At 39.2% G+C, this 25,933-nt stretch overlaps 1 protein-coding gene across 1 annotated transcript; it reads left to right on the top strand.

The window, feature by feature from the left end:
• The first annotated feature begins 19,305 nt into the window (after positions 1-19,305).
• Positions 19,306-20,262, top strand: LOC114582178 (putative olfactory receptor 2W6). The gene has a single exon (XM_028702976.2). The coding sequence runs from the start codon at positions 19,306-19,308 to the stop codon at positions 20,260-20,262; it is 957 nt and encodes a 318-aa protein (XP_028558809.2).
• The last annotated feature ends 5,671 nt before the right edge of the window (positions 20,263-25,933 follow it).

Below are 25,933 nucleotides of genomic sequence, written 5' to 3'. Positions count from 1 at the left end.
ACCTTTCAAGTTATTTCTCAAGTTGCACAGAGATAACATTCCTACTTCTGAAATATCTTAATTTAAATTACTTTTTAATTGGAGGAATAAGGCGGGAAGATTATTTACATATCTTTATCACCTAATAGAAAACTAATGTGTTTACCATGTAGTTAAGTGAAGTTGCTTTCTCCTTACCTAAATAGTGGATATTGATTGGAGAAGAAACAGAGAAATCACACCTCATGGAAGTGAAACTCTCAATTATGGTGTGGTTGACACTCCAACTCCTAACAGAACAAAGAGATATGTTGTAATTGTCTAATTTACCAGTGATGAATATTTAGCGCATCCTTGCTGTATACTGCAGGGAGAAAAAAGCATGAATTTGCAAAACATTTCCCATATGCACACACATACAGGAGTGGATTTAATGGTTTATGAAGACATTGAGTTCCTTGTTCTCATTTGTGCCTAAGCACCATTAAAAAACAAAAACAAAATGAAACAAGCCCCCAAAATCTTTTACATACCTGAATGAGGTACATGAAATCATCACAACAATACTCCCATGCTTCTATGCTGAAGTGATTTATAGATATGTATGTTTCCACCCAGAGGGACCACCTCCCGAAGGAGAGCCAGGTTTTGTTTACTTGGCAGTTTTACAACAGTTCCCAACCAAGGAGCAAGTAATGAAGGAGAGCCATTTTAAATATTACAATACCCACTGCTAGAATAGCCAACCCAATGGCTCACATAAGAAATCTAGTCCCCACAGCAATCTTACCTGGCCTTTTGGGGCCATACTACTTAGCTGAGTTGGTTAAAATGCCAGAGTTTCAGTCATAAGGACAAAGGAAGGTACTTTTCTTGTTGTTTAAACAATATAAATATTCTACATATTAGTGTTACATCTCTCAGTCTTCTATTGTATGGTTGAAGCAAGGCCTTTGACATAATAATAGCAATAATATTAATTTTATTATTTATACCCACCCATCTGGCTGCAATTCCCCAGCCACTCCGGGCAGCTTGCAGCACATAAAAACTTGTAAAGCATTAGACATAAAAAATTTCCCGATACAGGGTTGCCTTCAGTTGTCTTCTAAAAGTCAGATAGTTGCTTATTTCCTTGACATCTCCTGGGAGGGCATTCCACAGAGCGGGCACCACGGCCGAGAAGGCCTCTGCCTGGTTCCCTGTAACCTCACATCTTGCAGTGAGGGAACCACCAGAAGGTCCTCAGAGCTGGACCTCAGTGTCTGGGCTGAACGATGGGGCTGGAGAGGCTCCTTCAGGTATACTGGGCTGAGGCTGTTTAGGGCTTCAAAGGTGAGAGCCAACACTTTGAATTGTGCTTGGAAATGTACTGGGAGCCAATGTAGGCATTTCAGGACTGGTATTATATGGTCTTGGTGCCCATTTGCTCTGTGTGCAGAGCTCTCTGCCGTTGAACCGTCAAACTGGGGGGGGGGGCATTGGCTGCTCAGAGGAATCAAGAGGGGTTAGGAAGCTGCCAGTAACTCTCTTTCAAAGGTGGAGGAAAATCTTTCGCTGCTAAGTTAGGAACTGAAAGTTTGAGTGGCCTTGTGATTGCTCTCCTGGGTAAAGGGGAGTCAAAAAGGGGCAGCCCCTGGGCAAGAAGGTGCTCTACTTGCTGGCTGTGCTGGAGGGTCCTTCACCGCACACGAAAACCTTTTATTAAGAAATAATAAATTAAATATTGGATTTTCTGTATAAAAATTCATTACAAGGTGAAGTGTGTGAGGCATTGAATGGGTGGAGGGGGATGGAGGAGAGGCAGAAAGAAGAGCTAATTTGTCGATGGCTATGGGGTGCAATCTGGACGGTTCTTCCAGGGGCGCAAGATCACCTAGCTATAGCTCTGTATATGGGTAATATATCAATTATAAAGGAAATGGATGTTCCCAAATATAAAGTCTGCTCATCTTCCATAATATAATACTTGTTGCATCAAGGATCACATTTATTATAAAGAGGAAAGAAAGAAATAGCTTGTGGATGTTCTGAAGGATCTCCAAAGGATATGATACTCTTGAATATAATTTTCATACTGGATGACCACTATATTGGCTTGTGGTTCAGATACCAAATGAAGTAGCTAGGGCACTTGTCTCATATTTTGTCAGGGTAATGATTCTGCTGTGACTGATCTTTATTTTTGGATGGCACCTTTCTAAGCCCAGCTCCTGAGGAAGCTGACTTGATTTTGAAGCCCACATTAACAAATTTCAGAAATTATGGAGAGAATCTGACACCCAGGAATTTTAGGAGATCATTGCCACTTGCAAACACATCATATTATAAGATACCCTTCACATAGGTGTGTGTGTGTGTGTGTGTGTGTGTGTGTGTGTGTGTGTGTGTGTAGATATAGATACCACCTTTAAAGAAATCCCTGCAGAAAGATGATTTCTGAAGGCAAAAAGGAAGATTCACAGCAGTGGAAAGGAAAATATATGCCACCCAAGGCCAACTCACATAAATAAAGTAACCCCAATCCCACTCAAATAGCCTTACAGTGGTACCTCGGGTTACATATGTTTCAGGTTACAGACTCCGCTAACCCAGAAATATTACCTCAGGTTAAGAACTTTGCTTCAGGATGAGAACAGAAATCGTGCAGTGGTGGTGCAGCGGCAGAAGGAGGCCCCATTAGCTAAAGTGGTGCTTCAGGTTAAGAACAGTTTCAGGTTAAGAACAGACCTCCAGAATGAATTAAGTTCTTAACCTGAGGTACCACTGTACTTTTTAAGTGACCAAATCAACAGCATGGATTCATGCTGTTCTTATAACTCCATAAGTAAAAGAGCTAGGGCTTTATTTCCCATAATAAAATCTGAACCATTAAAGAACATTTCTAAGAAAGGAAGTCCCCAAAGTGCCCCACATCTGTGACTAGGGATGCATGATCCCCATGTGAGTTTGGTCTAGATTTCAAGCTAATGTTCCCTCTCTGACAATTAGTCCCTATATGTCAATATGTTTACCTTTGATTTCTAATAATATATAACAACCAGCTAGAGACCTCTTCTTTCTGATAAAGCCTGAGAGGAGAAACATGCCATGGGATGCTAAAATAAATAAAGCAGTGATGGAGAAAGAAACTTCCAATCAAGTCTGTGAAGATGGGGATAGAAGAAAACAGACTATGCAACTTGCTCCTAAGGCCAGCATCTCAGAAATTGCACCCAATACAAACTTCAGCTCCTCACCATTCATGATAAAGGTATTTGCATTCAGTGCTAATTATTTGCAGGAAGTAAGGCTTTGTAATAAAAGTGTGGTTGTCAATTCCTCACTTTATTCAGTAGTAAGAAGTATCTGGTCACACTGAATGCTTTTAGTTTTCTTTGGTTGAGAGAGCACTGAAGACTAGATTATATTGCTCTCCCTTCCATTTCTTCACTCAGTGGTACTTAACTATTGTATAATGGCTATCACTTTCATATCACTTTCCAATTATCTTTCAGAATATAGCATTTGATGACAACCACAATGCAGAGAAACCTGAGTGAAGTCACAGAGTTCATCCTTCTGGGATTTGGGGATCTCCCTCATCTGCACATCTTTCTGTTCCTTGTGTTTCTGGGGATCTACATTTTGACAATTGCTTTCAATATCCTCATGGTCTTTCTCATAGTGACTGATCATCACCTGCACACACCTATGTACTTCTTCCTGGGAAATTTGTCTTTTTTGGAAGCAGTCTACAGCTCAACAACCCTGCCCAGGATGCTAGGCAGTCTCCTGACAGGAGACAAAACCATCTCTGTTAAAGGATGTCACATACAATTTTTTATTGTTGCTCTCCTGATTGGTACAGAATGCTATCTGCTCTCTGTGATGTCTTATGATCGTTTCTTAGCCATATGCAAACCCCTATATTATGCAACTCTTATGAATGGTAAACTGTGTATTCAGCTGGCCTGTTGCTCTTGGATCAACAGCATTGTGTTGGTCACCATATGTTTGGTCTTGATGTGGCAACTACATTATTGTGTTTCCAATGAAATTGATAATTTATTTTGTGAAGCTCTTTCATTAGTTAAAATCTCATGCAGTGACACCAGCCTTGTGAAATATGTCATTCTAATCCTGGCTTTTGTGTTCAGTTTTCCTCCTTTTCTTTTGACCCTTATCTCCTACATATATATTATTGCTGCCATTTTAAAAATCCCATCCACCACTGGGAAGCAGAAGGCCTTTTCCACCTGTTCTTCTCATGTGATTGTTGTTTCTATCTTCTATGGGTCAATATTCATTGCATACTTCACACCAAAAAATGAAACAATGAGAGACCTTAACAAAATCTTTCCACTACTTTACATGGTCCTCCCTCCTTTTATTAACCCCCTCATATATAGCCTGAGAAATAAAGATGTCAAAGAGGCTCTGAGAAAGGTTGCTGGAAAATTTTGGAAGGGAAATTTGTTCCTCTTGGTTCCAAATACTGATGGCTCCTTTCTTCTAAGAAATAAAGCTGTATGGGTGTGGAGGATAAATGTTTGATTGTTCGGGCTCTGATTTTTAATCATGTCTATGCAGAAGTCCATTGTATTTAATTCAATGGGGTTACTCCCAAATAAACAGAATTTAGATTACTGCCTTAGCTATATAAACCCTCACCCATATCATTATCATCTCAGAGCAAGAAATTATAGAAATTAGTTGGGTGGTGAAGGCATGGAAGTTGAAAACATTATAATACGTTTTTGCTTGAAAGTGAAGTTTCAAGCATCTGTTTCAGTGTAACTTTTTCCTATGACCAAATATATTTAAGAAATTAGCACAGAGTGTTAATCAGGGTAGTGGGACTTTGCTTGTTATTCTTAGTGTCTCTTCAGATGTTGATACTAGTGATGAAGGTATCCATCTGGAATGACTCTGAGTAATTATAATTGGAGGCATTGTGTTACAGTGGTTTTAGTGCTACTTCTGAAGAGTAGCATTGACATATTGTTTTTCCAGAGGTTCTCTACAATGCAACTGAATATCTACCCTATCAGCATATAGCACCTCTGATCAGAACCTGCACTGCTTGCCAATTTGCTACCAGGCCTACTTCAAGGTATAGCTACATAAAGCTTGGGATAAATTGAACTGTGACATCACCTTACTCCATCTATGTCCACTTAACTGCATCAGTCTGTGGAACTGGGATTGCTAAAGATGCTTCATAAGACTCATGCACTCTTTTGAACTCTGCTTATTTACTTAAGGCAAGTGCCTTCACTGTACTCTTTTTTTGGCACCCTCCAAAAACATTTTCCTTTAGGCCTATGTATCCAGGCATGTGGGATATTGACATGCATTTTAATTTGGATTTTAGCATACTATCACTCTTATTTTTTAAAAAAGCTTTAAATAGTTATCTGCTTTTACTGATAATTTTAGTTTTCATACTTGCTGAAAACCACTTTGAGATTTTAATGCAACAAAGCAGTATGTACATATTTTGAAATAATTGAATAAAGTAAAATAAATCCTATGGAGGTCTAGGGATGAATAGATCTGCCGATTTCACTTCTTTCAGATCCTTATCACCTCCCATGGTTCAGTTGTAGATAGAGATAGATGAATTCTCTTATTTTCTCATTTCCCCCCAATCTTAAATTCAGTTCTCCATACCTACAGCAAACTATACCCACAAAGGAGGAATGGATTTGCAAACTAAATGAATATTTAATTTTGGCAAGATTAACTGCTATAACAAGAAATCAGTCGAATCAAAAATTTAAAAAGGAGTGGAAATCTTTTGATGAATATATGGCAAAATATTGCTCAAAAAAGATATGCTAATAGGCCTAGATTAAAATGTGAAGTAGTGGATGGAAGAAAAATTAGTAAGGAAAGATAATAAGAATACATAGATGACTTGAGAAGACTGTAGAATGCAAAGATTATTGTAAATTGTATTATGTGGAGGAAATGAAGTGGGGGCGGAGGGAAGTGGGAGGAGGGAGAAAAGAATAATATGATGGATTGAAGAAATATAAATGTAAATGTATGGGGGGATGGTGAGGAAATGGTGTTGGCTTTGGTACATTTGTATTGTACTGTAATATGTGAAAACCAATAACTAACTAACTAACTAACTAAATAAATAAAATAAAAATAAATAAATAAATATTTCCCTTTTCCTTTTAAAGTAATCAGTGCAGAAATATGATTTTTGAAGGCAAAAGGGAGGATGCAGAGCAGTGGGGGAAAGGTAAGCAGAATGAAAAATACGTGCCACCCAAGGCCAACTCACACGAGTAAAGTAATACCAGTAGCAATTTAGAGACCAACTAAATATGTTCTGGGTATAAGCTTTCGTGTGCATGCACACAAACTTATACCCAGAACATGCTTAATTAGTCTCTAAGGTGCTACTGGACAATCTTTTTATATATTTCAACTGCGTCAGAGCAACTTGGCTACCTACCTAAAAGTTATACAAATTACACTCAAATAGTCTTACATTTTAAGTCACCAAATCAACAGCATATTGTATGCGGGCAGAGCTAGGGCTTTGTTTCCCTTAATAAAATCTTAATATTCATTAAAGAACATTTCTAAGAATGGAAGTCCCCAAAGTGCCCCACACCTGTGACTAGGCATGCATGATCCCCATGTGAGTTTGGTCTAGATTTCAAGCTAATGTTCCCTTCTCTGACAATTAGTCCCTATCTCTCAATATGTTTAGCTTTGATTTCTAATAATATATAATAACCAGCTAGAGGCTTCCTCTTTCTGATATGCCTGAGAGGAGAAACATGCCATGTGATGCTAAAATAAATAAAGCAGTGATGGAGAAAGAAACTTCCAATCAAGTCTGTGAAGATGGGGATAGAAGAAAACAGACTATGCAACTTGCTCCTAAGAACAGCATCTCAGAAATTGCACTCAATACAAACTTCAGCTCCTCATCCATTCATGATAAAGGTATTTGCATTCAGTGCTAATTATCTGCAGGAACTAAAGCTTTGTAATAAATATGTGATTGTCAATTCCTCACTTTATTCTGAAGTAAGAAAAATGTCACTGCGCTGAATGCTTTCTGTTTCTTTGGTTGAGAGACCACTGAAGACTTCTGGGGTTGGCTCTTAGGTCCCTTGAAATCCGTAGATTAATTTAGTCATGGGAACCAAATGCAATTCACTCTTGGCGCATTTCTCCCCCAAGTCCTGAGTTCGAGCGTCTTCAATACAGATGACACCTTTGGTAAAGGCTGTTGTCCAACTGGAGCATTCGGAGGACAGTGTTTCACAGTTGTCAGTGTTTATACTACATTTTTTTAGATTTGCCCTGAGAGAGCCTTTCAACCTCTTTTGTTGACCACCAGTATTACACTTACCATTTTTAAGTTCAGAGTAGAGTAGTTGCTTTGGAAGACGATAATCAGGCGTCTGCACAGCATGACAAGTCCAACAAAATTGATGTTGAAGAATCATTTCTTCAACACTGGTGATCTTTGCTTCTTCCAATACATTGGCCAAAAAATCAAATATCCTTTATTAGGTATAGCAAACCACACATTATCAAACAGACACCGTATACAAATTGTGCAAAATATGAGCTTAGCATAACAAGGTTTGTCCCCGTCAGATCTCTAACTCCAGAGAAAATCAATTTGCATAAATAATACAATACAACACTACCACATTACTGATAAATTAAGAACGCTGGCCCCCGGCCTCTTGAGTGAGATGGGCGCACAACCCTAGAGTCTGGCAAGACTGGCCCGTACGGGCAGGGGTACCTTTACCTTTACCTTTTAAATCTCTTTATCTCCTGCCCACCTAGCAGTTCGAAAGCACCCCTAAGTGCAAGTAGATAAATAGGTACCGCTTTATAGCGGGAAGGTAAACGGCGTTCCCGTGTGCTGCGCTGGTGCTGGCTCGCCACAGCAACTTCGTCACGCTGGCCACGTGACCCGGAAGTGTCTCCGGAAAGCGCTGGCCCCCAGCCTCTTAAGTGAGATGGGCGCACAACCCTAGAGTAGGACACGACTGGCCCATTCTGGCAGGGGTACCTCTACCTTTACCTTTAAATCTCTTTATAATGGTCCAGTCTGGTAGTGGCACCCTACCTGTGGAACGCCCTCCCACCAGATGTCAAAAAGAACAACAACTACCAGACTTTTAGAGGACATCTGAAGGCAGCCGTGTTTAGGGAAGCTTTTAATGTTTGATGTATTACAGTATTTTAATATTTTTTGGAAGCCGCCCAGAGTGGCTGGGGAAGCCCGGACAGATGGCCGGGGAATAAATAATAAATTATTATTATTATTACATGGACAGCACTCAAAAATTCAGCCAATATTAAAGTAATTTGACCATTCCTGTCCGAAAGCAGGTCTTGAACCATTGGTAGAAATCAGCCTATTGAGTTGTAAGGCCTCTAATAATTGTCTTCTTGCATAAATGCCAAAATCACAAGAAAAGAAAATATGCTCCAAAGTATCAGGTTCCTGTTTACTACATTTGCAGAGATGCTCTGATTCTGGGAGAGCTAAATATCTTCCTCTCACTATAATTGAGGGAAACATATTAAATCTGGCTAACATAAACAGCCTGCACGATTCATGATTCTTCAGTACATTGGCATTAGTTCACCTGTCTTCCCAGGTGATGTGCATTTATTTTCAGAGACACCGTTGATGGAATCTTTCTCACTTCCATTTCTTCACTCAGTAGTACTTAACTATTGTATAACGGCTATCACTTTCATATGACTTTCCAATTATCTTTCAGAATGTAGCATTTGATGACAACCACAATGCAGAGAAACCTGAGTGAAATCACAGAGTTCATCCTTCTGGGATTTGGGGATCTCCCTCATCTGCACATCTTTCTGTTCCTTGTGTTTCTGGGGATCTACATTTTGACAATTGCTTTCAATATCCTCATGGTCTTTCTCATAGTGACTGATCATCACCTGCACACACCTATGTACTTCTTCCTGGGAAATTTGTCTTTTTTGGAAGCAGTCTACAGCTCAGCCTCTCTGCCCAAGATGCTGTCCAGTCTCCTGACAGGAGACAAATCCATCTCTGTTAAAGGATGTTACGTACAAATTTTTGTTGTTGCTCTCCTTATTGGTACAGAAAGCTATCTGCTCTCTGTGATGTCTTATGATCGTTTCTTAGCCATATGCAAACCCCTATATTATGCAACTCTTATGAATGGTAAGCTGTGTATCCAGCTGGCCAGTTGCTCTTGGATCAACAGCCTTGTGTTGGTCACCATATGTTTGGTCTTGATATCGCAACTACATTATTGTGGTTCCAATGAAATTGATCATTTCTTTTGTGAATCTCTTTCATTGGTTAAAATCTCATGCAGTGACACCAGCCTTGTGAAATATGTCATTCTAATCCTGGCTTTTGTGTTCAGTTTTCCTCCTTTTCTTTTGACCCTTATCTCCTACATATTTATCGTTGCAGCCATTTTAAAAATCCCATCCACCACTGGGAAGCAGAAGGCCTTTTCCACCTGTTCTTCTCACATCATTGTTGTTTCTGTCTTCTATGGGTCAATATTCATTGCATATTTCAAACCAGAAAATGAAACCATCAGAGACCTTAACAAAATCTTTCCACTACTTTACATGGTCCTCCCTCCTTTTATTAACCCCCTCATATATAGCCTGAGAAATAAAGATGTCAAAGAGGCTCTGAGAAAGGTTGCTGGAAAATTTTGGAAGGGAAATTTGTGCCTCTTGGTTCCAAATACCGATGGCTCCTTTCTTCTAAGAAATAAAGCTGTATGGGTGTGGAGGATAAATGTCTGATTGTTCAGATTCTGATTTTTAACCATGTCTATGCAGAAGTCCATTGTATTTAATTCAATGGGACTTACTCCCAAATAAACAGAATTTAGATTACTGCCTTAGCTATGTAAACCCTCACCCATATCATTATCATCTCAGAGCAAGAAATTATAGAAATTAGTTGGGTGGTGAAGGCATGGAAGTTGAAAACATTATAATACGTTTTTGCTTGAAAGTTAAGTTTCAAGCATCTGTTTCAGTGTAACTTTTTCCTATGGCCATATATATTTAAGAAATTAGCACAGAGGGTTAATCAGGGAAGTGGGACTTTGCTTGTACTTCTTGATGTCTCTTCAGATGTTGATACTAGTGATGAAAGTATCCTTCTGGAATGACTCTGAGTAATTATAATTGGAGGCATTGTGTTACAGTGGTTTCAGTGCTACTTCTGAAGAGTAGCATTGACAGATTGTTTTTCCAGAGGTTCTCTACAATGCAACTGAATATCTACCCTATCAGCATATAGCACCTCTGCTCAGAACCTGCACTGCTTGCCAATTTGCTACCAGGCCTACTTCAAGGAGTAGCTACATAAAGCTTGGGATAAATTGAACTGTGACATCACCCTACTCATCTATGTCCACTTAACTGCATCAGTCTGTGGAACTGGGATTGCTAAAGATGCTTCATAAGCCTCATGCACACTTTTGAACTCTCTGCTTATTTACTTAAAGCAGGTGCCTTCACTGTACTCTTTTTTTGGCACCTGCCAAAAACATTTTCCTTTAGGCCAATGTATCCAGGCATGTGGAATATTGACATGTATTTTAATTTGGATTTTAGCATACTGCCACTCTTATTTTTTTTAAAAAAGCTTTAAATAGTTATCTGTTTTTACTGATAGTTTTAGTTTTCATTCTTGCTGAAAACCACTTTGAGATTTTTATCCAATCCAGCAATGTCAGGGAATTGGAGGCAGAGGAGGGGGGAGAGAATGGGAACTTACCGAGAGAAACCTCCATTAATTAGTAGCTGTTCTTCCTTGGACGAGGAAGGTGACGAAAGGCTGTCAGGAGGCAATGAATCTGAGAGGGGGGGAGGCACTTCTGGGGCCAAGCCACTTTCGTCAGAGAGGAAGGAAGGGGGTTGGGCTTAGGAAATGGTTATGCAGGGGAAAATCGAAAGTTCCCTCAGTCGAGGCAACTGACTCACCATGATGGAGACGTACTTTTAGAGCTCTTGTAAAAAGAGAGAAGAAACCAATAAATCTCTGTAAAAATGTCTGGATTCCCGGACTCTTATCTCTGCTAGCACTCACAACTCATTCCTGACAAGCAATAAATACATTTTTTGAAATAAATGAATAAAGTGAAATAAATCCTATGGATGTCTAGGGATGAACGGATCTGTCAATTTCACTTCTCTCAGATCCTTATCACTTCCCATGGTTCAGTTGTAGATATCTGCCAGTTTTGGTTTCTCTTATTTTCTCATTTCCCCAGAATCTTAAATTCAGTTCTCCATACCTACAGCATTTTTTTGCGGGGAGGAGGGGCAAATTAATCCTAAAGGAAGCATTTTGATGCAAATTTCTCCAGAGACACACATTTCTGTATGTGAATATACATGTTTTTTCAAGCATTTCCCCCTAATATAATGCATTCTGTATGTTATTTTCCCCAATATGCAACTTATGTCAGTGTATGCAGTTCTGTACAAATTACTTGGCTGGAGAACTGCATTGCAAAATTCATAGAAGAGTGAATTCAAAAGGATGACTATGTGTTGGTTCACATACTTTTCTAAGTTTCAGCTACAAGTTGGTCTGGATCAATGATCACAGTTCAGTGCACTAGGCATGTCAAGTACATGAAGAACTAAAGAAGATGTTGAAAATATCAGTAACAAAGAAACCAGAGACATATCTCCTTGGACTGATACATGAAGAGATAACACGTTTTTTTTTTTTTGGGGGGGGGTCCTATATGCAAGTACAGCTGCTAGAATAGTGATTGCTGCTAGGTGGAAATCACACACCATACCCACAAGGGAGGAATGGATTTGTAAACTAAATGAATATATAATTTTGTCAAGATTAACTGCTGTAATAAGAAATCAGGCGAATCAAAAATTAAAAAAGGAGTGGAAATGTTTTGATGAATATATGGCAAAATATTGCTCAAAAAAGATATGCCAATATGCCTAGATTAAAATGTGAAGTAGTGGATGGAAGAAAAATTAGTAAGGAAAGATAATAAGAATATATAGATGACTTGAGAAGACTGTAGAATGCAAAGATTATTGTAAATTGTATAATGTGGAGGAAATGAAGTGGGGGCGGAGGGAAGTGGGAGGAGGGAGAAAAGAATAATATGATGGATTGAAGAAATATAAATGTAAATGTATGGGGGGATGGTTAGGAAATGGTGTTGGCTTTGGTACATTTGTATTGTACTGTAATATGTGAAAACCAATAAATAAATATAAATAAATAAATCCCTTTTCCTTTTAAAGAAATCAGTGCAGAAATATGGTTTTTGAAGGCAAAAGGGAGGATGCAGACCAGTGGAGAAAAGGTACGTGGAATGAAAAATACATGCCACCCAAGGCCAACTCACAAGAATAAAGTAATACCAGTAGCAATTTAGAGACCAACTAAGTATATTCTGGGTATAAGCTTTCATGTGCATGCACACGAAAGCTTATACCCAGAACATGCTTAATTAGTCTCTAAGGTGCTACTGGACAATCTTTTTATATATTTCGACTGCATCAGAGCAAATTGGCTACCTACCTGAAAGTTATACCAATTATACTCAAATCGTCTTATATTTTAAGTCACCAAATCAACAGCATATTGTATGCGGGCAGAGCTAGGGCTTTGTTTCCGTTAATAAAATCTGAATATTAATTAAAGAACATTTCTAAGAATGGTTGTCCCTAAAGTGCCCCACTCCTGTGACTAGGGATGCATGATCCCCATGTGAGTTTGGTCTAGATTTCAAGCTAATGTTCCCTTCTCTGACAATTAGTCCCTATCTCTCAATATGTTTACCTTTAATTTCTAATAATATATAATATAATAATATATAATAACCAGCTAGAGGCTTCCTCTTTCTGATATGCCTGAGAGGAGAAGCATGCCATGGGATGCTAAAATAAATAAAGCATCGATGGAGAAAGAAACATCCAATCAAGTCTGTGAGGATGAGGATAGAAGAAAACAGACTATGCAACTTGCTCCTAAGGCCAGCATCTCAGAAATTGCACTCAGTACAAACTTCAGCTCCTCATCCATTCATGATAAAGGTATTTGCATTCAGTGCTAATTATCTGCAGGAACTAAAGCTTTGTAATAAATGTGTGATTGTCAATTCCTCACTTTGTTCTGAAGTAAGAAATAGGTCACTGCACTGAATGCTTTCTGCTTCTTTGGTTGAGAGACCACTGAAGACTGCTGGGGTTGGCTCTTAGGTCCCATTGAAATCCATAGGTTAATTTAGTTATGGGAACCAAATGCAATTCACTCTTGGCGCATTTCTCCCTTAAGTCCTGAGTTCGAGCGTCTTCAAAACAGATGACACCTTTGGTAAAGGCTGTTCTCCAACCGGAGAACTCACAGGACAGTGTTTCACAGTTGTCAGTGTTTATACTACATTTTTTTTTAGATTTGCCCTGAGAGAGCCTTTCAACCTCTTTTGTTGACCACCAGTATTACACTTACCATTTTTAAGTTCAGAGTAGAGTAGTTGCTTTGGAAGACAATAATCAGGCATCCGCACAACATGACCCGTCCAACAAAGTTTATGTTGAAGAATCATTACTTCAACACTGGTGACCTTTGCTTCTTCCAGTACATTGGCCAAAAAAATCAAATATCCTTTATTAGGCATAGCAAACCACACATTATCAAACAGACACCGTATACAAATTGTGCAAAATACGAGCTCAACATAACAGGGTTTGTCCCCGTCAGATCTCTAACTCCAGAGAACATCAATTTGCATAAATAATACAGGTGATGTGCATTTTTTTTTCAGAGACACCGTTGATGGAATCTTTCTCCCTTCCATTTCTTCACTCAGTGGTACTTAACTATTGTAAAATGGCTATCACTTTCATATCACTTTCCCATTATCTTTCAGAATGTAGCATTTGATGTCAACCACAATGCAGAGAAACCTGAGTGAAGTCACAGAATTCATCCTTCTGGGATTTGGGGATCTCCCTGATCTGCACATCTTTCTATTCCTTGTTTTTCTGGGGATCTACATTTTGACAATTGCTTTCAATATCCTCATGGTCTTTCTCATAGTGACTGATCTTCACCTGCACACACCTATGTACTTCTTCCTGGGCAATCTGTCTTTTTTGGAAGCAGTCTACAGCTCAGCCTCTCTGCCCAAGATGCTGGCCAGTCTCCTGACAGGAGACAAAACCATCTCTGTTAAAGGATGTCACATACAATTTTTTGTTGTTGCTCTCCTGATTGGTACAGAATGCTATCTGCTCTCTGTGATGTCTTATGATCGTTTCTTAGCCATATGCAAACCCCTATATTATGCAACTCTTATGAATGGTAAGCTGTGTATCCAGCTGGCCAGTTGCTCTTGGATCAACAGCCTTGTGTTGGTCACCATATGCTTGGTCTTGATATCGCAACTACATTATTGTGGTTCCAATGAAATTGATAATTTTTTGTGTGAATCTCTTTCATTGGTTAAAATCTCGTGCAGTGACACCAGCCTTGTGAAATATGTCATTCTAATCCTGGCTTTTGTGTTCAGTTTTCCTCCTTTTCTTTTGACCCTTATCTCCTACATATTTATCATTGCTGTCATTTTAAAAATCCCATCCACCACTGGGAAGCAGAAGGCCTTTTCCACCTGTTCTTCTCATGTGATTGTTGTTTCTATCTTCTATGGGTCAATATTCATTGCATATTTCAAACCAGAAAATGAAACCATCAGAGACCTTAACAAAATCTTTCCACTACTTTACATGGTCCTCCCTCCTTTTATTAACCCCCTCATATATAGCCTGAGAAATAAAGATGTCAAAGAGGCTCTGAGAAAGGTTGCTGGAAAATTTTGGAAGGGAAATTTGTGCCTCTTGGTTCCAAATACTGATAGCTCGTTTCTTCCAAGAAATAAAGCTGTATGGGTGTGGAGGATAAATGTCTGATTGTTCAGGTTCTGACATTATCAAGTGAGAGCAAGAAATTATACAAATTAGTTGTGTGGGGGAAGTCATGGAAGTTGAAAGTTTTTGCTTGAAAATTACTTTCAAGCAGGCATAGGCAAACTCAGCCCTCCAGATTTTTTGGGATTAAATTTCCATCATCCCTGACCGCTGGTCCTGTTAACTAAGGATAGTGGGAGTTGTACTCCAAAAACAGCTGGAGGGCCGTGTTTGCCAATGCCTGATTTCAAGCATCCGTTTCAGTGTAACTGTTCACTGTGGCCATATATATTTAAGAAATTGGCACAGAGAGTTAATGGGGGGAGTGGGACTTTGCTTGTGCTTCTTGATGTTTCTTCAGATGCTGGTATCCTCCTGGATTGACTCTGAGTAATTGTAATTGGAGGTATAGTGTTACAGTGGTTTCAGTGCTACATCTGAAGAGCAGCATTGATGGAGTTTTTTTTCCAGAGGTTCTCTACAATGCAACTGAATATCTACCCTATCAGCATATAGCACCTCTGCTCAGAACCTGCACTGCTTGCCAATTTGCTACCAGGCCTACTTCAAGGTGTAGCTACATAAAGCCTGGGATAAATTGAACTGTGACATCACCTTACTCCATCTATGTCCACTTAACTGCATCAGTCAGTAAAACTGGGCCTGCTAAAAATGTTTCATAAGATTCATGCACACTTTTGAACTCTGCCTATTGACTTAAGGCAAGTGCCTTTACTGTACTTTTTTTTTTTTTTTGGCACCTGCCAAAAACATTTTTCTTTAGGCCAATATATCCAGGCATGTGGATTTTAATTTGGATTTTAGTATACTGCTGCTTTTACTTTTTAAAAAAGCTTTAAATAGTTATCTGTTTTTACTGATAATTTTAGTTTTCATTCTTGCTGAAAACCACTTTGAGATTTTAATGCAATCCAGCAGTATGTACATCTTTTGAAATAAATGAATAAAGTAAAATAAATCCTATGGATGTCTAGGGATGAACGGATCTGCCAGTTTCACTTCTCTTGGTTCCTTATCCCCTACCATGGTTCAGTTGTAGATAGAGATAGATGAATCTGCCAGTTTTGGTTTCTCTTATTTTTTCATATTTCCAATCTTAAATCCAGTTCTTTACGCCTGCAGCAATTTCAGAGTGGGGGGAGGGGAATCCTAATGGAAGCCTTTTGATGCACGTTTCTCCAGAGATACACATTTCCGTTTGCGAATTTACTGATTTCTTTCAGGCATTTCCCCCTAATATAATGCATTATGTATTTTATCTTCTCCAATACACACTTTATCTCAGTGTATGCAGTTGTGTGCAGATTAATTGGCTGGAGAACTGCACTGCAAAATTCAGAGAAGAGTGAATTTAAAAGGATGGCTTTGTGTTGGTTTACATATTGTTTCTGGTTTCAGCTAAAAGTTGGTCTGGGTCAATGACCACAGTTCAGTGCACTAAAGGTAAAAGGTAAAAGTACCCCTGCCCGTATGGGCCAGTCTTGACAGACTCTGGGGTTGTGCGCCCATCTCACTCAAGAGGCCGGGGGCCAGCGCTGTCCGGAGACACTTCCGGGTCACGTGGCCAGCGTGACAAAGCTGCATCTGGTGAGCCAGAGCCGCACACGGAAACGCCGTTTACCTTCCCGCTAGTAAGGTAAAGGTACCCCTGCCCATACGGGCCAGTCTTGACAGACTCTAGGGTTGTGCGCCCATCTCACTCAAGAGGCCGGGGGCCAGCGCTGTCCGGAGACACTTCCGGGTCACGTGGCCAGCGTGACATCACTGCTCTGGCGAGCCAGAGCCGCACACGGAAATGCCGTTTACCTTCCCGCTAGTAAGCGGTCCCTATTTATCTACTTGCACCCGGAGGTGCTTTCGAACTGCTAGGTTGGCTAGCGCTGGGACCGAGCAACGGGAGTGCACCCCGCCACGGGGATTCGAACCGCCGACCTTTCAATCGGCAATAGGCGCTGAGGCTTTTACCCACAGCGCCACCCGTGTCCCTCAGTGCACTAGGCATGTCAAAAATTCATTTTACCCAGTATGTGGGTAAAAATTAAAACATAAAAAGTAGGATGCACTGCACTGCCGAAAGGTCTAATGAAACGAAAAGCACATACCCTTATGAACAATTCACTTTAAAAACAGTAGGTCAATATGACATCTATTGCCTTACTTTTCAATGAGGCCTTAAGCTGTATATTGCCCAAATGCCTTCCCTGCTCCTTATAATTAAGTAAAAGTAAAAGAGGTAGTGCTTAAAAGAAGAATTACTCTGAACATTTAGGAAAGGAGTGGGAATATTTCTGAATGAGGGAAAACCCCACAGTGTCCTACTTCTGTGACTATGGGCCTGCAGTATCCCCGTGTGGCTTCCGTCTAGCTTTGAAACCTACATTCCCTCTCAGATTATTATTGCATCTCTCAAGATATTTACCGTTTAAGCTTAATAATAAATAATAACCAAATAGAAACTTTCTCTCTCTCTCTCTCTCTCTCTCTCTCTCTCTCTCTCTCTCTCTCTATATATATATATATATATATATATAGCCTTAGATGTGAAACAAGCCATAGCAGACTAAACAGAATTCAGAAATTATGGGAAGGCAAGCTTTATCTATTGAGATGCTTATAGAAGACACAGTGCACATCTTGCTCCCAAGACCAAAAGCTGCTCGAAATTGAGCTTACAAGAAACTTCATTCATGAGAGAGGTAATGACACTCAGTGCAAGTTATTTGCAGGAACTGAAGCGCCGTGATAAATGAGTGTTTGTGAACTGCTTGCTTTGAGTAACAAAGCTGTGACAGCACTGAATGCTTTCATTTTCTTTGTTTGAGAAAGATTTGGAGGCTTTTGGGGTAGACTCCTCCACTGAAATCAATGGGTCAAACTTATGGCTTAATAAGACCCATAGTTTTCAATGGGAATTAAATTCAATTCACTTAATCTGGATCTAACCAACGGCCAGTTGGAATTTGGGATGAGCAAATCTGTGAATTTTGGCTTCTCTCAAGTTGCCATTTTCCCACTTCGAAGGTCAGTTTTCCAAATTTCCACATTGGTTTCTGAAATTCTTCTAAGTCCTCAAAAAGTTCACTAGGATTTTAGTACAAATATCTCAAAATATGCATATATTTGTATGCAAATTTGCCTAAGATACTTCTTTTTACAAATCAGTTCCCCCTAATGGAACACATTTTTGCTTATTATTTCATGAATATATGGATTTATATGAACACTTTCCCCATGTATATGCATTTTTAGAAATATGACTTGGCTGGAGAACTGTATTATTGCAAGATCCAGAGAAGTGCAAATTTCAATGCATGGCTGTGTTTTGGTCCATGCATTGTTTCAGAAACTACAAATTGTGCATGCTTGCCTTTCAATGTGAACTGAATTGATTCCTCCCCCCATTCCTAATATGACCATTGGTTTGTTTACATATATACCAGTAGAGCACTGAAGGCAAAAATAAGAATGGCTATTCCTGTGATACTATATGTCAATATCACATTCATTTGCATTTAATAAAAGAATACTGTATGAAAATTTGCAATTAAATACATATACCTCACAAGATAAACTGAAATAGATATTTTTAATGTATGCATTTCTACACGTATTCTATAGATTAGACATTTTAATGCAGTTTGGTACATTCCTTTATTTTCTGTATTACAAAATTCAGTAAATTATGAACTCCAAAGTATACTTATGTCCTGATCCCTGTTTTAGTCCAGTAACTGTGAATAAGGTTGTCTCCCCTATATGTATAGATTTCACAATTTTCCTCCCTCTTCATCATGATTATATCAAGTTGCCTGCAAGCCTCTATGAGTATTTTACCAGTATACCAATAAGTATTCCTGCTAAATGCAACATGTCCCGATTAGGCTGGAGTGCAGTAAGGTAAAGGACCCCTGGACGGTTAAGTCCAGTCGAATTTGACTGTGGGGTGGGGTGCTCATCTCCGCTTTCAGACCAAGAAAGACTGCATTTGTCCACAGACAGCTTTTCTGGGTCATGTGGCCAGCATGACCAAACTGCTTCTGGCACAATGGAACACTGTGGCAGAAGCCAGAGTACACAGAGACACAATTTACCTTCCTGCCACAGTGGTACCTATTTATCTATTCATGCTGGTATGCTTTTCAGCAACTTTTGTTCACAGGCATTTTAGCATTGTGAGCTTTCAGAAAGGTTATAGCCTGCAAAACATCCCTGAGTCATACTGCGCTTTCTCCACGTTTTCCCTCAGTGGCATCTGTATAATTCATTACTACAAATACCTTTTACTTATCTTATGTTTCAGTTGTTTTTCAGGATATGAAATAATTTTGTTATACACATTTGATGACAACCATAATGCAGGAAAACCAGAGTGAAATTACTGAGTTTATTCTTCTGGGATTTGGGGACCTTCCTCATCTACAGATCTTCCTGTTCCTTGTTTTTCTGGTGATCTACATATTGACAATGACTTTCAATATTCTCACGGTCATTCTCATAGTGACCGACCATCACCTGCACACACCCATGTACTTCTTCTTGGGGAATTTGTCTTTTCTGGAGACAGTCTACAGCTCAACCACCCTGCCCAGGATGCTGACCAGTCTATTGACCGAAGACAAAACCATCTCTTTTAAAGGATGTCATATACAATTATATTTCTTTGATCTCCTGATTGGAACAGAATGTTATCTGCTCTCTGTGATGTCTTATGATCGTTTCTTAGCTATATGCAAACCCCTCTATTATGCAACTCTTATGAATGGTAAGCTGTGTATCCAGCTGGCCAGTGCCTCCTGGATTAATAGCATTTTGTTTACTTCTATATATTTGATCCTGGTGTTGCAACTAAAGTATTGTAATTCCAATGAAATGGATCATTTCTTTTGTGACTCTCTTGCATTGGTCAATATCTCATGCAGTGATACCAGCCTTGTGAAGTATGCCAGTGTAATCCTGACTTTTGTGTTCAGTTTTCCCCCTTTTCTTTTGACCCTGATTTCCTACATATATATTATTGATTCAATTTTAAAAATCCCATCCACCACTGGAAGGCAGAAAGCCTTTTCCACTTGTTCTTCTCATGTGATTGTTGTTTCCCTGTTCTATGGTGCATTAATCATTGTATATGTGACACCAAAAACTGAAGCAATGAGAGACCTTAACAAAATATTTTCTCTTTTTTACACAGTCCTTCCGCCTTTAGTTAACCCCCTTGTATATAGCCTGAGAAACAAGGATGTCAAGGAATCTTTCAGGAAGGCCACGGGGAAGATTTTAGAAGGCCATTTTCTGAATTAGGGGTTCAAAGCTAAATAGTTATCCAAAGCCTTTTGCCAGGCAACATCGGTTCCAGGCTTTATGGGTATCTGGGTAAGAAGTTCCTACTGAGGTTCCTTTCAAGAATTCATCCTCTTCCTATGTAACTGTTTTCACTACCCATTGGATTGCTTCTTCCTGTGGGACCAACAGGCATCACAACTTTGAAAGAGAGAGGGGGTAATGCTTGTGGAGGTTACTGCTCTTTTCTATGCTCTCTCATTACTCACTCAGAGATGGCAAGTGAACAGACAGCAATAGCAGGAGGACAAACTGCAGAGACAGGAGGATCCAGAGCTTGGCAGTAGGGCATTGCACATTTGCAATGAAGTTTGTATGTGTCGCTTGAGAATATGCACATCTACAAGAGTATGTGCATATGTGTTACATTTGCATGCTGGTATGTGACGTTAGAGGCTGATTTGTGACCTGTGAAACAGAGCTGAAATTGCCACCCTTATTTTGCTATATGTACTATTCCATGAACACCAATCTGTTCATGAAAGGAGCCCCCAATCATGAGTTGTACTCCAAGGGAATTTTCCTGTCATCAACATAGCTGAAATTTCTTAATGAAACAATATGAAATCAAGAAAGAGATGGAAACGTGGATGGGTCTAGTGGTTCTTACACACCCCACTGTTCAAATGAAGAAGAAAATAATATAAAATAATTTTTCTAAAAGAGGTGAATTTCCTTTCATTTCCCAAAACATTTCTGATTAAGCATTTAAAAAATAGTGGAAAATATCCAGTCTCTCTTACTCTCACCATTTTCCGCCCACAGATATAATCTGTCTATAGTATGTGCAGACTGATTTCAGAGGCATATCTCAGACTTCTTTGTGCCCCTTAGGAACAGGATCATGCAGGAACTTGGGGGGTTTCTAATAAAGTTTACATTCTGTTCTCCATTACACAAACTTTTGTTTCATTTTCCAGCAATAAAAGTTATTTGAATAAGTTATAAAAGTTGTTCCATGACTTCCACTTTGAAATACCATTTTCAATTCCGTTTGCCTTATTTACATTATAAGATCATTTCCTTCTCATTTGTTTCACAACGGTCATCTGCTGTAAGAAACTATGGTCAGTAGCCGATTTTCGCTCACCAATCAGTATCATTCTGGAGAGGTGGAGACTGAATTATGTGACTTCATTTGGAGGACTACAATGAATCTGCAAATGTGCAACTGTATGTGCACAGGGGTCCTTTCACATGATTAGGAGTCTTAACAGCATAAATTTCAGGATTCCTAATTGCATGAGTAAAAAAGGTTAAAAAAAAAGAAAGGTAAAGGACCTCTGAACAGTTAAGTCTAGTCAAATGTGACTATGGGGTTTTGGCACTCATCTCGCTTTCTGGCTGAGGAAGCCGGCATTTGTCCACGAACATAAGAATAACAATTTTATTATTTATACCCTACCCATCTGCTGGGTTTCCTCAGCCAGTCTGGGCAGCTTACAGCACATAATAAGTTGTAAAACATTAGACATTAGGGAAGTTTATAGTGTTTGATGTTTTATCATGTTCTTAATATTCTATTGGGAGCCGGCCAGAGTTGCTGGTGAAACCCAGCTAGATGTACAGGGTATAAATAATAAATTATTATTATTATTCCATTAAAAAAAATCATTGTACAGGGTTCCCTTCAGATGTCTTCTAAGAACCATATAGTTTTTTATTTCCATGACATTTGAGGGGAGGGCGTTCCACAGGGCAGGAGCCACTACCCAGAAGATCCTCTGCCTGTTTCCCTGTAACCTCACTTCTCACAGTGAGGGAACTGCCAGAAGACCCTTGCAGCTGGACCTCATTGTGAACGATGGGGGTGGAGAAGCTCCTTCACGTATACTGGGCCAAGGCCCCTTGGGGTTTTAAAAGTGCTAACACTTTGAATTGTGCTCGAAAATGTACTGGGAGCCAATGTAGGTCTTTCAGGAACAGTATTATATTGTCTCGGTGGCCACTCCCAGTCACCAGTCTAGCTGCAGCATTCTGGATTAGTTGTAGCTTCCGGGTCACCTTCAAAGGTAGCCCCATGTAGAGCACATTGCAGTAGTCCAAGTGGGAGATAACTAGAGAATATACCACTCTGGCGAGACAGTCTGCGGGTAAGTAGGGTCTCATCCTGTGAATCAGTTGGAGCTGGTAGACACCTGCCCTGGACACAGACTTGACCTGCACAGACTTGACCCTGACCCCCACAAAGGTACTTCAATACATTCCACACAAGGCTAACTAAAAAAAATAAAATAAAGTAACACCAATCCCACTCAAATAGTCTTACTATTTAAGTGGCCAAATCAACATCTGCAGAAGGAAAATAGTTAGGGCTTTCTTTCCCTTGATAAAATCTGAGTATTCATTAAAGAACATTTCTAAGAATGGAAGTCCCCAAAGTGCCCCACATCTGACACCAGGGATGCAAGATCCCCATGTGAGTTTGGTCTAGATTTCAAGCTAATGTTCCCTCTCTGACAATTAGTCCCTATCTCTCAGTATGTTTACCTTTGATTTATAATAATATATAACAACCATCTAGAGACTGCTTCTTTCTGATAAACCCTGAGAAGCATGCCATGGGATGCTAAAATAAATAAAGCAGCTATGGAGAAAGAAACTTCCAATCAAGTCTGTGAAGATGGAGATAGAAGAAAACAGACTATGCAACTTGCTCCTAAGAACAGCATCTCAGAAATTGCACTCAATGCAAACTTCAGCTCCTCATTCCTTCACAATATAGGTATTTGCATTCAGTGCTGATCATCTGCAGGAACTAAAATTTGCAATTAATGTGTGGTTCTCAATTCCTCACTTTATTCAGTAGTTAGAAGTATGAGACTGCACTGAATGTTCTCTGTTTTCTTTGGTTGGGAGACCACTGATGACTTCTGGGGTTGGCTCTTAGGTCCCACTGAAATCCATAGGTTAATTTAGTCATGGGCACTAAAGGCTGGTTTAGAAGAAGAAGAAGAGTTTGGATTTGATATCCCGCCTTTCACTCCCTTTAAGGAGTCTCAAAGCGGCTAACATTCTCCTTTCCCTTCCTCCCCCACAACAAACACTCTGTGAGGTAAGTGGGGCTGAGAGACTTCAGAGAAGTGTGACTAGCCCAAGGTCACCCAGCAGCTGCATGTGGAGGAGCGGAGACGCGAACCCGGTTCCCCAGATTACGAACCACTACACCACACTGGCTGTGGTTGTATATATACAAGCAAAATATCCAAGACAGCAACAACAGTTATTCCTACAATAGGTTCCCAAGTAGAAAAACTAAATCCATCAGCCAGCTCAGAACTCAAGTCTCCCAGTCGCCTTACTTCTGCCAAGATGGAAGCTGCATATTCCATCTCAGTGCTTATCTGCCATTGCTCAATATACAAAGCTCTATAATCCCCAAATTGACTAAAGTGCATTTCTCTATCAATTTTTCCAGATGAAACCAATATCAAACATCAAGACAGCCAAACTCAGAAGACCACCAAATTATATTTAAGTTAATGATATACTTCTGATTTTTTTCCTCACTTAATTCTCTCTTAGGATTTTGGAATTCTTTATGCTATGGTCTTATTTTCAAAGTTGATTATTTCTGTGTGGTCCTTCATAGTCCCCACCCTCTTTTACAATAAAAATGAAATAGATTTAAATACGTATTACAACGTACATATGCATTTTAAAATACATGTTATCTGGAAATACCAATTTTAATGCCTTCAGGTATTTTTATGACTTTATTTTCATAGCTGAAAATGATATTGTACAATTCAGAAAAATATGAAATCCAAAGGATTATGTATGTCCTGATCCATGTATTAGTTCAGGAAGTGTAGATAAGGATGATCCTTCAGCATTCCTAGATTTCCCATATTTTCCCTCCATTGTTCAATTGTACAAAGCATTGCATCAAAATTAAACCAAGATTCTATCAAGCAGCCTGCTAGCCCACAGTTGCTCTATTTTTTCCACTGAGTACCCCTACTAAATTCAGCATGCTGCCTTCTTGTTCAAAATGCAGTCATTCAGATAAAAGCAATAAATTAACATTATGGTATAATGAGAGGAAACTTGTGATGCTGTGTCCCATTTACTGGTCAGGCACCAGTGTTACTTGTGTTTTCTCAGTAAAGTTGTGGCCTGTATTAACAATCAACTAGGTCTTCCTTCCTTCCTTCTTCTTCTTCTTTGGCAATCACCTGTAGCCGAGTAGGATTGTCTTCCACAGACACAGTTTTAAAAGTGAGTTTGTTTTTGTTTTGTTTTTTTAATATTTTTATTGCGTTTTTTAAGAAAAGAAAGTCACCAAACATATAACAGACAACGAAAATATAAAGAAGAAAAGATAAAAAATCACAGCCTTTCATACATTTTTTCATAACCCTCTGGACTTCCTCACGTCTCCCTTTCCTGCGTTCTCCGAACATAAGTTATGTTCCGCAATTTATTACCTTATTTCAGATCTTATATTCTAATTTCTAATGTGTTATGCCTCTAGTTTTAAATGTTTCCATCAAGTATTAAATTACTTAGTTTAGGCATAACATTACTTCGAATCTCATCTTTATAGTTCAACTTATTCTCATACATTTCTCATCTAGGCTACTGATGCCAAATTCCTTCCTTTCATGCACTTTCTTAACATTCAAACAATTTATAAAGTCTTTGTAGGTAGTCTTTAAACTTCTTCCAGTCCTCTTCCACCTCTTCTTTTCCCAGGTCTCGAATTCTGCCAGTCATCTCGGCCAGCTCCATGTAGTCTATCAGTTGCGTTTGCCATTCTTCCAGTGTGGGCAGATCTTGTGTCTTCCAGTACTTTGCGATAAGTATTCTTGCTGCTGTTGTTGCATACATAAAAAAGGTTCTATCCTTCTTTAACACCTTCTGGTCGACAATACCCAGAAGAAAGGCCTCTGGTTTCTTAGGAAAGGTATACTTAAATACCTTTTTTAGCTCATTATAGATCATTTCCCAGAAGGCCTTCACTCTCGGGCAGGTCCACCATAGGTGAAAGAATGTTCCTTCAGTCTCCTTACACTTCCAACATTTATTATCATGCAAATGATATATTTTTGCAAGCTTGACTGGGGTCATGTACCACCTGTATATCATTTTCATAATATTTTCTTTCAAAGCATTACATGCCGTAAACTTCACACCGGTGGTCCATAACCTTTCCCATTCAGCAAACATGATATTATATCCAATATCCTGTGCCCATTTTATCATAGCTGATTTGACTGTTTCATCTTGTGTGTTCCATTTCAACAGCAAGTCATACATTCTTGAAAGCACCTTAGTCTTAGGTTCTAACAATTCTGTTTCTAGTTTCGATTTTTCCACCTGGAATCCTATCTTTTTATCCATATTGAAAACCTCCTTAATCTGAGCATAGTGTAACCAGTCTCACACTTTATCCTTTAGTTTCTCCAAACTCTGCAATCTCCAAGTTTCTCCAACTTTTTCAATTATTTCCCAATATTTCGGCCATTCGGCCTCCATATTGAGTCTTTTCCGAGCCTTGGCCTCCATAGGTGACAGCCACCTTGGAGTCTTGTTTTCTAGTAAGTCCTTGTATTTTGACCAGACATTAAATAATGCTTTCCTGACAATGTGGTTCTTGAACATTTTATGAACCTTTACCTTGTCGTAC

The sequence above is a fragment of the Podarcis muralis genome, chromosome 13 (genome assembly GCF_964188315.1).
Source record: "Podarcis muralis chromosome 13, rPodMur119.hap1.1, whole genome shotgun sequence".
Classification (NCBI taxonomy): domain Eukaryota; kingdom Metazoa; phylum Chordata; class Lepidosauria; order Squamata; family Lacertidae; genus Podarcis; species Podarcis muralis.
Note: the sequence above shows the minus strand (reverse complement) of the source record. Positions and strands in the feature narration are given on the sequence as shown.